Source organism: Podarcis melisellensis (assembly GCF_964234715.1).
Source record: "Podarcis melisellensis genome assembly, chromosome: 11".
NCBI classification, from domain to species: Eukaryota; Metazoa; Chordata; class Lepidosauria; order Squamata; family Lacertidae; genus Podarcis; species Podarcis melisellensis.
The window spans coordinates 42,023,945-42,040,974 of NC_138543.1; the positions used below are offsets into that span (position 1 = coordinate 42,023,945).

The 17,030-nt window shown below is 40.0% G+C and overlaps 1 protein-coding gene across 1 annotated transcript in view; it reads right to left on the reverse strand.

Moving 5' to 3' along the window:
* Positions 1 to 4,312: 4,312 nt before the first annotated feature.
* Positions 4,313 to 17,030, reverse strand: part of ITGA1 (integrin subunit alpha 1) — a 63,796-nt gene continuing 51,078 nt past the window's right edge. Inside the window, exons 22-30 of the mRNA XM_081929601.1 lie at positions 14,305 to 14,381; positions 13,432 to 13,521; positions 12,232 to 12,334; positions 11,266 to 11,379; positions 10,479 to 10,583; positions 9,001 to 9,105; positions 7,348 to 7,440; positions 6,308 to 6,424; positions 4,313 to 5,214 (exon numbers count right to left, since the gene is read on the reverse strand). Of these exons, the coding sequence (XP_081785727.1) occupies positions 5,170 to 5,214; positions 6,308 to 6,424; positions 7,348 to 7,440; positions 9,001 to 9,105; positions 10,479 to 10,583; positions 11,266 to 11,379; positions 12,232 to 12,334; positions 13,432 to 13,521; positions 14,305 to 14,381 (849 nt within the window). The 3' untranslated portion in view covers positions 4,313 to 5,169. The remainder of the gene's footprint in view (positions 5,215 to 6,307; positions 6,425 to 7,347; positions 7,441 to 9,000; positions 9,106 to 10,478; positions 10,584 to 11,265; positions 11,380 to 12,231; positions 12,335 to 13,431; positions 13,522 to 14,304; positions 14,382 to 17,030) is intronic.

Here is a 17,030-nt window from a genome sequence, read left to right on the forward strand (position 1 = left end):
GTGGGTACTCTCTTAGCACACTATGAAGCGAGTGTCATTTATGTCTTACCAAATGTTTTGTGTTTGCCTTTTTCATTTTAGGATGGAATTTCTGTTTGAAAAACTCTACGGATTATTTCAAGACACAAAGCCAAAATAATTTCTGGGTCATCTTTAAACAAATGTTGAAGGAGCTTATTAATATTTTGAAATATAACACTGGTGGCTTAATGTCACCAGCTCATGAATGAACAAAAAAGGAGCGGAAACCTACAACAAGAGGAGTGTTTATTCAAGTGACAATTTCCATACAAAAAAAGGTACAGTTTTACCATGTTATCACAATGGACGATGATCCATTGAAATAAAGTTACTTAAATTCATTGATTTTAACAGGTCTCCTCTGGGTATATCTAATGTTGGCTATCACTTTTTGAAATACACATTCTTACACCTTTTGTGGACTTTTGTTACATCTTTTTGCTAAGAGAATATTTTTTTCCCCCCAAATGGACTTCATTTCTGACATTTATTTTTAAGAAACAAGCCACTTATTTTATTTACCGTACTTTTTTTTCATAATAGCTCTGCCCTCTAAAAATTGGGTTCATGCAGCAAGAACTTGATGAAATGCACACCATGAATGGGCAGGATGTTTTCCTGGAGATGCAGTGATTCAAGATATGCGTCTCATCTGATAAGGCCACCCCCTCCATTCATGCTCACCCTGTATCAACACAGAATGTTGCAACTTCTTCTGAGGAACATTGTTAAGCAGTGTGGGAGAAGTCAGTGAGTCATTTAGATCCGTGCTAGTAAGGAAACTTAGAAATTCATGCAACAGATCATCTTGAATTTGGACCCTTACATGCAACAGCAATCATTTGTCCTTTTACTTATGTCAACATTTTCATATTCTGCACCTGTGATCAAAAGGTTTTTAGTGTTGCACTTTCAAATTTATACACTTTGAAATATCAAGAAAGCTGCTTCTGTTGTGGGAAATCTCCAACACCAATGTTTTGTTCCTGGAAAAACACATTTTCCATGAAAGAGGGGATTTATACATATACATATACATATAATGACACACAAATACTTGGAGTGTGTTTTCTTTCTTTTTAATAGAGCAATGCCAAGAAGAATGTAGAAAGACCAAAAATAAAAACAAAAAACCGTGTAGAAGCAAGCTCTTCTTTTCTACTGTTCTCTATCTTTAAAAATGTGTATCTCAAATAAATAAAAACAAAAACTAAACATTGTCCAGTAGCACCTTAGAGACCAACTAAGTTTGCTCTGGCTATAAGCTTTCTCAGATAAGTTGCACAACACCAATGCCATAATGCTCATTCGTACCTGTTCCTCTTCTTCAGCTCTAGCATGAGGCCCTATCTGCACTCAACATTTAAAGCATCATCATGTCACTTTAAACAGATCCAACATCCACAGTATCATCAGCACTGACTGGAAGCAGCTCTCCAGGGTTTCAGACGGGTGTATAGATGCCAGGGACTGAACCTGGGATATTTTGCATGCAAACCAGGTTTTCTATCACTGAGCCATGTCCCTTGTAGCATTATGGTGAAAAAGCAGAGTTGAAGATAAGAACATAAGAGCCCTACTGGATCAGGGCTAAGGCCCATCTAGTCCAACGTCCTGTTCTCACAGTGGCCAACCACTGTGCAACAGCAGTATCCTCTCCTGTGGTTCAGATCTCTCACCTCTGGCTTGCCTAAGGCCACCTGGTGATTACTTTCTCTGCCCCATCAACAATACCTACACCTGACAGGGTTGTTGCATGAAATAATTCACGTGAAGAAATCCAAACAGTAAAATTAAGTCACGACTTCATTCCACTGATTTCATTGGGTCACAGGTACAACTGATTTGGATTGCAGTGCTATATACTTCATTCCTAGAAATGTAATCCCAATTGAATTCAGTGGAACTTGCTTCGGAACAGACACTGAATGATAGTATTGTGAGGTTGGATCTAGTTCATTACGATACTAGAAATTACACATAAGGAGGGTGAAATAGAATGAGGTCAAGATTCACTATCTCATCTTTCCAGGTGCACAGCTGACTGATCTTGAGGAATTGCTCAAGAACTGGCAACCCACAGAGTCATAATTATTCAGAAGTCTCAAGTTGTGGCTCTGTCTGTGGTTTCTGCTAAGTTATATTCACTAAACAAAGGGCTTTGTTCATCTTCTTCAGACAGGATTGTGAAATTGTATTAGGAGCAAGCATACACAAACAAACAGTATGCCTTCAGGAGTTTGAAACTCATGGTTTGCTTCAGACTTATGAATGCTATGGATACTATAAAGCATGAATCAGACTCATTACATCAATTTGATATAATGACTTAAAACAATAAATGAAAATTTATTTAACTTTGTGTATACTCAAATATATTTAAAGCTAACGGTTTGATACTACTGGAATAAACCTTGAGCTAGAACATTGTTTTGCCCTTCTTCCTGTCTCCTTGTGTTCTCTATTTCAATTAGTTAATTCTCACTTCAGTGCAAACCATAGCATGGTTTGTGCTTTCCTTCTGAACTAGGATTGTAAGCCAGTTTGAAGTTGGCTCTACAATTCTAGGTTGAAGGATTAGTGCAAACTGTTATTTCCTAGATCAGATGTAATGGCAAGCTTTTATTTATTTATTGCCAAACAGTAAGTAACTAATTGAAAACACAATGGGAAGAAGGGCACAGGGATAAGGCTGGTTCCTGTAGTTTGCTGTCATGTGTGAACTAGCTCATATGTACGTGTTCATTCTTGGGGATAGGAATAACCTTCCAACCAAGAATAGTGAAAAATTCAGATAGGGTAGCATAAAAGAGATAAAACTTTTGAAGTTAAACAATATGTACCAAGCTTACATTTAAAATATCCACATTTATATACACACCAAGCTACTCAAATTGTGAATGTATAGCAAAACATTTTCATAGTGCAGAAGAAAGGTGATATATTTGGGGAAAGATAATTTGACTTGCATTAAACAATATTAGGTAACAATATGCAGCCAACTTTCTCCAGTAGAGCTTCACTGTCTTAAATTAGACTAAATGGGCCATTGAGTGCAATCTTCAGGCCATGATCCTAAGCAAGTTTACCTTTAAATTGAGTTCCATTAAAATGAATGGATTTCCCTTTTTTAAAGCGGCTAATTGGAACAAGTTAGTTGTATCTAAATAACCTTCTTGTGCTTTCAGTCACCTGTGGCTAAATTTAGTGGGATTTGGGCCACTGTGTTTTGTGCTCTATTAGGATTTTAAACATTCTATCTATTTCAGTGTATTTCTATAGATACAGTGTACATAATAGTGTTTCAGACAGACACTTAACATAGCTACTGTTTAAATAATTCCTCGACACATAAGTAGCAAAAAATGAAAACCAAGGGAGGTCACCTTGCTTCATTGTAGCGCTAGACTCTTGTTTCTTTTTAATTGCTTGATACTGTGATGCATTTCCCTGTAGGAATCAGTGTATAATCCTAAATCTGAGTTTCCATTCCTTTTAATTTATGTGCAAATAACAGGATTCTTGGCGAGTTTTTCTGACAATGTCTTAAATGGCAAACAACAGAATCTCCAGTGTGAAATGTATGCCGTACCCAACAAAATATGTGTGATTATTCATGCTGTGAATTCCTCACACGTCACAATTATGGCCACTTGCAATCTTCATGTAGTTATATGCTAATACAGCTGATTTGTAACCTTGTAGCAATAGGGCAACATAGATAAGTTTTGGGTTTGGACCCCACTCCCTCCAACAGACATAATGATATTTGGTCATTCCACGAAATACTTGCTCACATTTCCAAAATTCCAATGTGCCAGTTAAACTGGAAAAAAATATTTAAGCAAATATTCCATTACAAGCCACATGTATGAGAGGCTCTTTACTGACTGGCACTATTTTTTTTAATTTTTAAGCAATGGCATAGTCTACATCCTACCCACCCCCAATATAATTGCCAGATTAATGGAGGAAATATATTACAACCAGGGTTAAATGCCCACCAGCACCATAGAGTTCACAACCACCCCTATATATTTCCCCATCTCTTAAATGTTTGAAAAAGGTGTGTGCAGATTTGATTATCCTTTCAAAAATCTTAGTGAAACCACAGAAACTAAGTTTGTCTAGGCACATAAACCTCCTTTTGTACAATAGCGAATAGATGAAAAAATTGGGCGGCGTCAGGAATGGACAGCACCAGCACTGCACTTGTATACATATTTTTTGATGGTCATACAATAAATTGATCAAAACACATCTGCATGTCTCATCATAAATAGAGCAAAACGATGCATTCTGAGTGCTATTCTTCGAAGCAAATGTTTGCCGCTGAAACCAACAGCTATGTTCAGGATTTGAAATTCAGGCTTACAGTGAAGTACTGTACCAAGCTTTGAATTCTTTTACTTATGGGAAATGTTTCTGCAGCTTCGCCCCTCTTTTGGAACAACAAAACAGCAACTTTACAAAACGTTTGAGACTAATCCCAAATCCAATACTCTCTCTCAGCCTAGGGACGGATGGCTGTGCTGTCTGGGGCTAACGTGGCTGTATTCCAAAATATCAGGAGAGGGTAGGAAACCTGTCTCATTAGGAAGTGCATCCTATTTAGTTCAGTAGAACACACTGCTCTATAAATGTGATAGCCTTAGAGGAATGCTGATCTGAAAGCAAACACAATTTTTTTTTTGGGGGGGGGGAATGACTGGGATCTACAGAGCTAAGCTAAGCTACCTTCAGCCAGTTGGTCCCAACCCACAACTCCACTGTTGTTTCCTTTCCTCTGTAGACCACTCTCCATTCTGGCCATATCCCAAATTGCTTTTAAAGCTCTCCTCGGTTTTAAAAGGAGTCTGCATGCCCCACGGAATTGCATGCTTGAGATGCAGAAGCCCAAAGTCTCCTTAGACACACAACATGTGCTGTGTGCCCTTTTCTATCATTGATTTGTTGGCTTCATGTGTTTTTGTGTGTGTTTGTGTGTATGTGTGTGTTTAGTGTTAGGCACTTTCTGTTAGTGTTCAAGAAAACTTTTGTGACCACCTAGATTGCTCCAAGTCAGTGTTTTACAGTCACATTTCTGAGGAAGACCTGAGGACAAGTCCTTGCAGAATTCCTAATTTTCTTCTGGATGGTTCCCCCTTCTCATTTCTCCATTTTCTTCCTTAAAGGCCTGTTGAAAAACCCAGCCTGAAAGGAAAGTGGTAACAACATTTTAATCCAGCTTTGAAAACTTGCAGGGATGTACAAGGATGGGGGAGAAATTCATTTCTGTTTGTATTTAAGGCCAATCTACTTAACATGCACTTCTCTGTCAAGAGAGGTTTTGCCATCAAAATTCAGTTTGGGATAACCGATTAGTTGTTATAAAACATCAGAAATAGGACACTCAGTCACGCAAAGAACAGAAAGACTTGAATTAAGATGATCATTGTGAAACTCCTAAGGTACTTGATTCAAATTTTGTACAGTGGTACCTTGGTTTACGAACTTAATACATTCTGGAAGTCCATTCTTAAACCGAAACTGTTCTTAAACTGAGGCACGCTTTCCCTAATGAGGCCTCCCGCCGCCGGTGCCCTTCCACCGTTTGGATTCCGTTCTTAGACCGAGGTAAAGTTCGCAAACTGGGACACTACTTCTGGTTTTGCGGAGTTCATAAACTGAATTGTTCGTAAACAGGACTGTTCTTAAACCGAGGTACCACTGTATACATATTAAATCTGCTTTGTGTTATTTCCCTTTCTTTCTTTCTTTGGCTTTGACAAGGGCTCCCACTTGTGGTCAAATGCTTAATGCCACCCAGATGCTTACTGCAATGGAAGTAATCAGATACTATGTACTATGGGTGATATTCAATGTTAGAAATCAGTGGATGAGTACGAGTAACATTTAGTCAGCATTCTGTAGCTGTAGCTGTTGTCAGCATTCTGTTTCAGGAGCCCTCCTCACCCTTTAGGGTCCCCCTCCCTTAAAATAGGTTTTTTAACTTCTGTAAAACTTCAGGTTTGTTGAAGTCCGCTAACACCTTCCTCCTTATGCATGGATGGTGCCATTTTGGCTGTATAAGAACCGACATTTGGGGAACCGAGATCATTATTCCTTCATATGATATTGCTGCTGCAACAATAGAGGCACAAGACAGCCTTTATCAGTAAGATAATATGTAGGGAGCAATTAGATTTTGCTTTAATACTGATCACCTTGTTCTGAATTTTACCGAGGAGAGAATAATTCTGAAACACTAAACTCAAATATGGAACAAACAATGGATATACCATACCTTCCATAATGCAAATATAAGCAGTGTAAGAATCAAAAGTCCAGCAAAAACGCTCAGCAGAATAACCCACAGTGGCACATGGCCAGGAAGAAGCTCTTTGGAAATTTTAATAATGGTCTGAAAATTGAAAATATACACACAAATAAATCAGCATTTCAGTAATGACAGAACAAGGGTCTAGGTCTAATCTAATCTGTATTTAATTGTGTCTTAACACACAGAGACTTTTAGTTGTATTTAATTTTGAAGTTCTCATGCAAATACACAAAAGCAAGTGAAGGGGAAAAAGAGGCCTATTACGTGGGATAATATCCAGGGGAAAGCTGTGTGAGAGTTTTGCTTCTACTAGTTACCTGTGCAAATTAGTGCGGTCCCAAAAAGTGTTTTGAAATAAAAACAGCTGCAATCGATCTCAAGGTTTTGTGTACACAAGTACTACTGAAGTCAATGAAATGTAATTACCAATCACTTCAGGCTGAATTCGCAACCAAGGCATACTAGCAGCACAATCCTATACATGCTAACTCAGAAGTGAATCCAAATACATTTAATGAGACTTCCTTCCGATAAACTTTGTAAAGAACTGCATCCCAAGAGATCTGAGCAGCTGTTGTGTGATGCAACTCCAGGCATGTTTACTCAGAAGTAAGTGTTTATTTGGGAGAAAACCCCATTGGACTTACTTTTGGATAAATATGCAGAGAATTGTGCTGCAAAGCTGCGGATGTTAAAAATAAGCACCCTCATTATGCACTAATTTAATTAAGAGTGCAGTAGCAGAGAAGAAATTAGGTGGCTAATTTTCCACATCATGTGAAAATCAATGAACAGAATGTTTTTACTACCTTTCCATTTGATTGTAGTTGTGAATCTGGACAAATATTTCTGAAGAAATGAGCAGCCAGTCTGCATGTTTACTTAGAAGTAAATTCAGTGAGCCTTATGGCATAATTCATAAGGTTAGGATGGCAGACTTTTCCCTTCCTTAACTGGTTTGTGGATTGAACTTCCAATGTTTGCAAGAGTCTGATGGGACTTACCTCTATTCTTTCATTTTCTTTTTTCAATAATAGTAATGAGTTTCCACTCCTAAGTAATGCTCTTACGTTGACCTCTGCACTATGAAGATTTGCCTAGAATAAAGCAGAAGAAAAGCAGTTTGAGGAAGCATCGATTTCCAGAGATGAATCAGAACAAAGTATGATTTCTGCTTCTAAGAGGAAATTGTTTAAAACTGTGTAGAACAGCAGGTGGAAAACCTGCTTGAGAGGTGGTCTGAGAACTACAGTTCTTATCCCACCCACTGTCTGGTCTCTGGCACTCTGGCACAGAACCTTGCCATGTGTTGACCCTCTGTCTGATAAAAGTTGGCCACCCTTGATTTATGACATTCATTGCCACTGTCAGCTGTCTCGCTGAGATTGCCTTGGCACTTGGCTTCTTGTCTTGTTGAACAGCTCCTCTTCCTTACTGGTAAAATGTGGGAAATAAAGGAGCAAGTTAGTTGTTCCTTCAGTTATGTGCCTTTTTGTAACACTTGCCCCCAGCTGTTCCCCTCCACTGCCACCAGAACTACACCAGTGTATTTATTTTATTCAATCATAGGCACCAGGATAGAGGGTGGGAAATTTTCACTGGGACTGTACTGATGGTTAACCCTTTCTCCCACAGCTGTGATCCCAATGAACATCCCGGTATGCTCCAATGATACCTTTCTCCCATAAAGCTAACTGCAGCATGAGTGATGTATAATGGGGTGTGGCAGTGAGAGATTTTACTTTCTTGGGCTCCATGATCACTACAGATGGTGACAGCAGCCACGAAATTAAAATACGTCTGCTTCTTGGGAGAAAAGCAATGACAAACCTAGACAGCATCCTAAAAAGTAGAGACAACACCTTGCTAACAAAGGCCCGTATAGTCAAAGCTATGGTTTTCCCAGTAGTGATGTATGGAAGTGAGAGCTGGACCATAAAGAAGGCTGATCGCTGAAGAATTGATGCTTTTGAATTATGGTGCTGGATGAGACTCTTGAGAGTCCCATGGACTGCAAGAAGATCAAACCTATCCATTCTGAAGGAAATCAGCCCTGAGTGCTCGCTGGAAGGACAGGTCCTGAAGCTGAGGCTCCAATACTTTGGCCACCTCATGAGAAGAGAAGACTCCCTGGAAAAGACCCTGATGTTGGGAAAGATTGAGGGCACAAAGAGAAGGGGACGACAGAGGACGAGATGGTTGGACAGTGTTTTCAAAGCTACCAGCATGAGTTTGACTAAACTGCAGGAGGCAGTGGAAGACAGGAGTGCCTGGCGTGCTCTGGTCCATGGGGTCAGAAAGAGTCGGACACGACTAAACGACTAAACAACAACAAAACAGTATCTATTATTATTATTATTATTTATTGATTTTATAAACTGCCCTATACCCAGAGGCCTCAGGGCAGTTCACAGAAAAGTTCAATATAAAAACCACAAGAAAGTGGGGCCCTAAGCTATAGCTTGTTTAGCTTATACATAAATCTGGCACTGCAGCTGACACCCAAATTAGGTAGAGCTGTTTTGGCTGTGGACTCAGGCCTTGGCCAAATCCAGTGCGCAACCCTAATACATTGGGCAATTATACCTACATATAGAACTGTGACAGTGGCATAACACCTTATGTCATGACTGTAACAAAGTTGGCGGTTCACTTACCTTTTTAAAGGTACGTTTCCAGATTCGGAATGAAATGTTCACATGAGTAATATTCGATGGAGCCACCGTACAGTTAATAGATTCACAGCGATAAAGATCACAGTTCTGTTTGAGGGATCATAGACAGACATTATTAATTAAACCTCTGCCAAACATGACTGTCCCAAATAGCCTTACTTCAGATATCCTGACAGCCATTTTCTGACTGTCACCCCACTGAAATAAATGTCACTCAACATCTATTATTATATATTATTTCTATTGAAATGCATAGAGTGGCAGTCATATAGGGTATGTGGTGAAAAAGGGTCCCACAGACTCTGAGACAGAGAGCAACTTAAACCAGTACGCATATTTCTGACTCATAAAATAATGGAAAAAATAATCAGTGCGTATTTCTGTTCACTGCAATGGAAAGATGGAGGAAACTCAGAGCCAAAAAGCTATAAAGGCCCTCAAAACTCAAAATTATACTCCTAAGAGTATATGCTCTCCATATCTAAATAAGGTGAAAACGTCTGTCAGTGGGGCTATTGTAATTGCATGTGCTGGTTATCAGAAGTGGCTTACTGGGTGGAGCAGAGCCACAGTGCTTGTTTTCAGGCAGGTGAGTTGCTTTTGCCTATTTATTTATACCTCGCCCTCCCCGGCCAAGACTGGGCTCAGGGTGGCTAACATCAAGTATAAAAACAATTGATTAAAATACAACTTAAAAACAGGATTAAAATACAGCTTAAAATGCAGCCCCATTTCAGTGGAATCCCAGATCAAAAACTGTTTTGGGGGAGAAAACGTCAAATCTTCACCAAGGCCAACTATCCAGACTGGTCCTACGTGGGCCAGAGAAAAGCCAGGGAAGTCCCCAAATAGGGGTTTCATCACAGAAGGGAAAGGAAAGAGGGGGAGGGGATCAGGCTGATTCCATGTCAAAGGCTAGGCGGAACAACTCTGTCTTACAGGTCCTGCGGGAAGAAATCAGATCCCGCAGGTCTCATGAGACAGAGCGTTCCACCAGGCCGGAGCCAGTGTTGAAAAGGCCCTGGCCCTGGTTGGGGCTAATCTGACTTCCTTAGGGCCCGGGACTTCTAGAGTATGGACGTTAAGGTCCTCCATGGGGCATACCAGGAGAGGCGGTCCTGTGGGTATGAGTTATTGGAAGCAGCAAGGCAACGGTGAGGTCAGCATGGTGCAAATGCACTAGCAGGAGTCCTGGATTGGCTCTACAGTACATTTGCACTGTACATACCTCCCTACCATCTAACCCGCCCCCCTCCTGCCCCTCCCACTAACCTGCTTCTCCTTATTATGCATTTCTTGTTCCTGTGCATAATATTCCCAGCAAAGGCTAAGAAAAATACGATTGTGATTACAGGTAACAATGACAGGGAAATGTTTCCTAACATAACCCAAACTGAAACTAGTCATGTCTGTGATAATATTCAGCCTCCCCAAGCAGACAGACATTCAGAAAAACGTACTATTTTTGGATCCTTTAGAGGGTGTCTTATTCCTGATGTTTCGAAGGGAGGATCACCACCAATTCTCAAAGGATTTGTGGAGTGGCTGGAATTGCAGTTTACATTCTGTTAGCGGAGAAAGCAACCAGGAAACAAATATTATTGGCAGTCCAAGACAGTTTTAACCATGTTTAAGTTAATTTCACAAATAAGTTGGCTTATGTCTCTGCAGTTGTTATAAGCTGTATAAAGGATCAGAAAATAGCAATTTAAAAAGCAAAGTAATTTTAAACAGAAATAACAGAATAACCCAGTGCTAAGAAAAAATATATCATAATAAACAGAAAAGGGTACAGCGAACAGGGCAGATTATTTTTAATCACTATTCCGCATTTTTTTATAACTAAAGCAGAGCACAAATAGTTCTACATGCCCAAGTGAGCTTGGACATGCACAAAGAAATTTCTTGCCCAGACCACAATACAGTATTTGGTCCAAAGCTGGATACGACATCATGGATTTTCTGGTTTCTAACCTGAACAGATCAGACTGTTCTATTCTTATCCCTTAAACTTTCTAGAAGTTTTAATTTCATTTACCAAAATTTATATGCCACTTGACTGTAGCAAAAACTTCTAAGCGTTTTGCAATAAATATTAAAGACGAGGGTTTTCCATTTTCCATTTAGAAAAGTGAAAGGAAAGAGACATGGAACTTCTTGTCATTCACAATATTAAATCCATACAATTCAGATAAGAAGCTTAACTTCCAGTTACTGGGCAATGCTGTTTGCATATAACTAACTTACCTCTGAGAAAGATATTGCGGTCAGGTAGAGGATATAGTTTTCGACTGAAGTCAGGTTAGGATATAAGATTTGCAGTGTAAGCGGCGGCATTGGGAAATGGTCACCTTTTTCAATCTATGGACAAAAGGATGGAAGTTTCACTTTGATTAGTCCATTCATTCAGTGCTAAGGACCTCATCAATATCCAGCACCATCCTACTCCAGACCTCTTTGAACTATAAGCTGGGGGGCAATGCCTATTGAATGTGCAGAATACAGAATACTAGCTATGATTTGACACCTGCCCATAGGATATTGTTAGTTCTTGCAATCCCAAAGCCTTACAACATCAGGTCATAGTATACTCTGTATAAATTATATAATTTCATAAATGGTAAATTAAATGGCATAAAAGGGTAAATTATAAAGAAGAACAGCTGTCATACTGTCATACTGTCAGTTGTCATAAGAAAGATGTGCCAGGAAGTATCTCGGCTCTTTTTTCTGGCTGAATATGCTACTCCTGGATTAATACACACAGTACAAATATGTAACCAGGACAAATGGTCTTGAAATGTATGTATATATCCATTTAAAATGTAAGAGGGGATTAATTATCTTACTTTTGGCTCTGTTTGCAATTAAATTTTGAATATATTCATGAGTGGGGATTTTAACTTTGCTATCACTCTATCAGTCCCCCACTGAATCTCTTTCACCCCATGCCAACACACTGACTGAAATCGAAAATGGCTCTTCAGTCTAAGGTGCCTAAGAGTGGGTTACAAAACACAAGTGATATAGTTCAAAACAGTGTATGAAACAAAACCCACATTTTGACAATTTTAAAGCTGATCACCACAACCTGTTTTTCAACCGTCAGAGGCTAGGGTAGATTTACATAGGCAAAATTTCGCTTTTACACACACACACACACACACACGGAAAAGAACAGCAGCCAGTAAATGTTTGCAGGATTTTTCTTACCATGTAGTTTATGTTAATTTCATCTCCGATGTTCTCAGTGGAATTAATATATTTAGGGAAAGTATCATTTGCAGCAATAATGATGTGAAATGAACTGGGTTCTCTGAAAAAGAAACAAAACAAAACAAAAATGTATCTTACTATTTAGAGTTTTCAAAATATCCCACATACATCAATACATAAAATAATCAAAAGGTAGATCACTGTTCAATATACCCATGTTTTTAGATAGGGGCTGGTGCTGATGCTGAGAAAACCATGAAGTAATTAAACAAAAATCATGCTCTTTCACTATCAGCCATAGATGTCAAATACAGCTTCTAGTGAACATGGAGAATAGATGCACCTCTTAATCCTGGCTTTGACACTTGAGATGTATATTTTTAGGCCTCACCTTATTTCTGCAACTGTAAATTGTTTTAAACTGTTTTTAATATTTTGTTTTAATGTTGTAACCTGCTCTGGGACCCTAGGGTAAAAGGGAATAAATAATTAAAATATTGAGAGGGCTTCCCATAGGCATCTGGTTGGCTACTGTGGGAACAGATTTCTGGACTAGATAAGCCTTTGGTCTGATCCAGCAGGGCTTTTCTTACATCTTATGTGGGATAGAATATGTGCCTTTTTGCTTCAGGTAAAGCTATCTCTAAGGCTGAAATCCTAAACATGGTTATTAGGAAGTAAGGTTGTCCGAGAATTCATCTGAAAACAGAAATGGGAGCAGAAATTCTTGATGTTCCCTTACCTGTCCCATGTCTAGACCAGAATTCAGATCACCAAATATGATTGGCATTTGCTGTATTTGCTTTCAGTTTGATGTGTGCAGTATTTGCATTGTGTTTCCTTTGCATTGAAACTTATGTGGTGGAATCATGTAATGACGTAGCAACATATGTAATTAATTTCATAAATGATGTAACTTACAGACACCAAGTAGAATAATATAGTTTTTGTCAGATGAACTGCAGCAGAATGGAAACAGTGCTGCATGTGACCAATGTAGGATGGGACAGAAAACAATGCTTCTTACATCCCTAGTAAGTCTTGTGGGAGTTATGTCTAAGTAAAATTACATAAAATTATACCACCAGGCTGTAATCCTATACCCACATGACAGCAAACCCTGATGATACTTCTGAGTAAATATGTATAGAATTGCGCTGTAGGACAATTTTGCTCTGACAAAATATATAGAGGTACCTTTTAAATATTAATCCACTTTCATATTTGACTGGTATGGCAATACTTCCTCTATTATCTGCGAGCGTCTCTTCGTGTTCTTCACTGTCACTGAAACGAAAAATTAAGATCAAATATGAAATTCATGCACTACAGGTGGGTCAGATTTTGCTAGATTGAAATGCTTGCTGTTGTGGATTAACACATCTATTGGTCCGTTGCTTTAAGCTGCAGCAGTTTTCAGCATAAAATGAGATATGTGTCCAAAAATAAGTTATATTGGACTAAGCTCCACATTCAGGTAAGAAACTGCTGAAGACATAGAATTGTCCTACTACCCAATAATGTTCTTCTCTGGCATTTCTGGCAACAACCAATATTACATCAGGAAATAAAATGATTACAGCTGAGCAGTTGTTTGAACCACAGGGCTCAGCTTGACTGAGACATTAAATTATATTAAAGTATAAATCAGTTTTCTGAACACTTTGCCAAGAGGCAGCTATGAAAACAGATGCACTTGTACCTCAAGAATACAGACACATAGAATTGTAGAATTGGAAGGAATATCAGGGATCATTTGGTCCAATTCACTGCAATGCAGGAATCACAACTAAAGAGTCCTTTCAGAAGGCCACCCAACCTCTGAAGAGGAGTCCATCACCTTCTGAGGTAGTCCATTCAATCACTGCACAGCTCTTTCTGTCAGAAAGTTCTTCCTAATATTTAACCGGAATTTAGCTGATTTGTTACCATCCATAACAGCTACTGTCAATTTATAAATGGGGCCTTCATAAACGTTCATATGGAAATGGTATCTCAGTAGACTAGGGAGCAAAATTGGGCATTGGTGGGGAGATTAACAATACACTACAAATAATGGTCAGAACTAACCTGGTGACAGAAAACTGAATCACAGTATTTTCCAGAAGCGAAGACACATTGAATTGGAATGCTATTTCGAAGAAGATCTAAAGGAAAAGTGCATCAAATTAATGGTTTTCACAATCATTTGAAACAAAATGTCTAAATTGTGAAATAAGGTTAATAGAAATAGAATGCAGTTTATAGTCACTCCCCAGAGTATGGGCTGAAAGCACATGAGACTACCACCTTGATAAAGCTAAGCAGATCTGGGTTCAGCGATTATGCGGATGGATGACTGCCTTGTAACCCCATGCACAATGCCTTGGGTTCCATGACGGAAGACAGGATGAAAATAGCACCTAAAAAATGGCCCCACCTGGCCTAGGGGGCAGGGCCCAGACTCACCAGCCCTACTAAAGAGGCTCCTCATGAGGCCAGAGGGACATTGCCCGACTATTGTTTTATTGTTGTATTGATTTAATACGTTGTAAACTGCTTTGAGATTTTTATTAAAAATATAAAGCGGTATAGAAATTTACAAAATAAAAAATATTAATAAATCAGGTGTCCTATGTGCAGACACACAGAACGGTAAATTAGTGGAACTACAGTGGTACCTCTACTTACAGAAGCAATCCATTCCGGGGTGCCGTTCTCACCCCGAAATGTCCATAAGTAGAGAGCCGCTTCTGCACATGCGCGTGACATGATAGAGCGCTCCTGTGCATGCGCGAAGTGGCGAGCCCGGAAGTAAACACTTCTGGGTTTGCCACGTTCGTAACCTGAAAAAACGCAACATGAAGCAAACGTAACTCGAGGTATGGCTATAAATGACAAGACTGTAGACCCACCTCATTGAGAATGAGGGCTGCACACCAACTTTGCCCTCATGCTACCACGGAACCTTATCAGGAGATACAGCCACAAATTCTGATCATTTAGAATTGGGTGCTGGTCTGAAAGGAGGGACACAAAGTCCAAAGAAAATGTGACTCTCAACTACAGATGTGCGTGTCTAGACCTTTCCAGTAGTATTTTAAAATCTGAACATGGAAGGGGCAATGTTGTATCCCATTAAAGATCTCAAGGGGGGAAATATCCATTTCATTTGTTCCTAACTGGAGTGGCCTCTCTCTCTCTCTCTCTCTCTCTTTCTCCCTCCCTCCCCTCTACCATAAGGTTACCAGACGTCCCCGTTTCCTGGGGACAGTTCCCAGATTTATAAATCAGTCCCCATACAAAATCCATTGAAGTTGAAAAGTGTCCCCGGAATCATTGAAAAAAATCTGGTAACCTTACTCTACCACCTTCCCACCTACAGAGAGAGGGAGGGAGGGAAGGAGGGAGGGGAAGGAAAATTACTCTAGCATAATGTTGTGCTGTATTTTCAGTCAGTACAATATCTTAACTCGAAACATTGGTTCCAATTTTATACAGTCATACCTCGGGTTAAATATGCTTCAGGTTGAGCACTTTCGGGTTGTGCTCCGCGGCGACCCATCAGTAACGGAATGTGTTACTTCCAGGTTTCGCAGCTCGCACATGTGCAGACATTCAAAATGACGTCATGTGCATGCGCAGAAGTGGCGAATCACTACACGCGCAGATGCAGGTTGTGTTTGTTTCAGGATGTGAACGGGGCTCAGGAACAGATCCTGTTTGCATCCAGAGGTACCACTGCATAGCGAGTTGTACCGAAGATTGCAGGAGTGAACATAAAAAGAGCTTGCTGGACCAGGTCAATGGCCTAGCGTCCTGTTCTTCCAGTGGCCACCCAGATGCTATGGCCGACCCTCAAGCAGGACCTTGAGCCCAAGAGCCCTCTCCTCTCCTGCAGTTTCCAGTTTACTAGTATTCAGAAGCACATAGCTTTCAACTGTGGAGTCAGAGCATAGCCATCATGTGTAGCAGCCACTGATAGCCTTTATCCTCTATGAATTTGTTGAATTCTCTTCTAAAGCCATCCAAATTGGTGGTCACCCCTGGCTCCTGTGGGCGTGGGTAGCATAGCTTACCCATGCAGCCCATGAAGTCGTGATTTCTTTTAACTGTCCTGGAAGGCAGCTCACAATGGCTCTTTCCCTTCTCCCCCAGGAGCCCCCTTTATCAGTTGGAAAGCTGGTGGGGGGAACCCTCCAAACATCATAGACTGTGTCTTGCAAGGCTACAGTAAGCAGAGGAACTGCCTGATACCACACAGGTGCCCAATTTCGACAATTCCCCTCTCGCACTGCTACTCCATAAGTTAACGGTCCACAACATTTGGTAGCTCTCCTGCAACCGCCTGGAGAGACTTTTGGATCTATACAGAGGCCAGTGGCAATTGGCAGCCTATTTTCCATTCTTGCAGCATGGATGCAACCTATTATCTCCCTTGCATTGACTCTGAATTACCACAGCATAATCAGGGCCGTTAAAAAGTATTTCGCAAACAATGCACAGAGACACTGCAATTGTTTAATCATGTTGCCTTTAAGTCCCTGGAGAAGAAGTTGTGGGAAAGTTTGCCGTCAGCCAATTTAGTGTCAAGAGAACAGAGCCAGGTCACAGAATGAGGAACTGGGAATAAATTGAAATTCCACACAAGTTGTTTTTGTAAGGTTATTAAAAGCCTTGGCGAAGTGTAGAATTTCACTTTTAAAAACAGAGAAATGAGTTCCATGGCTAATATAAAAGCTGAATATTTGAGGTCACCAGAGCAGAGCTGCTGTCAGGCTCAGCCTCAGAGCCTTTCCAGATAACCAGGGTGAAGA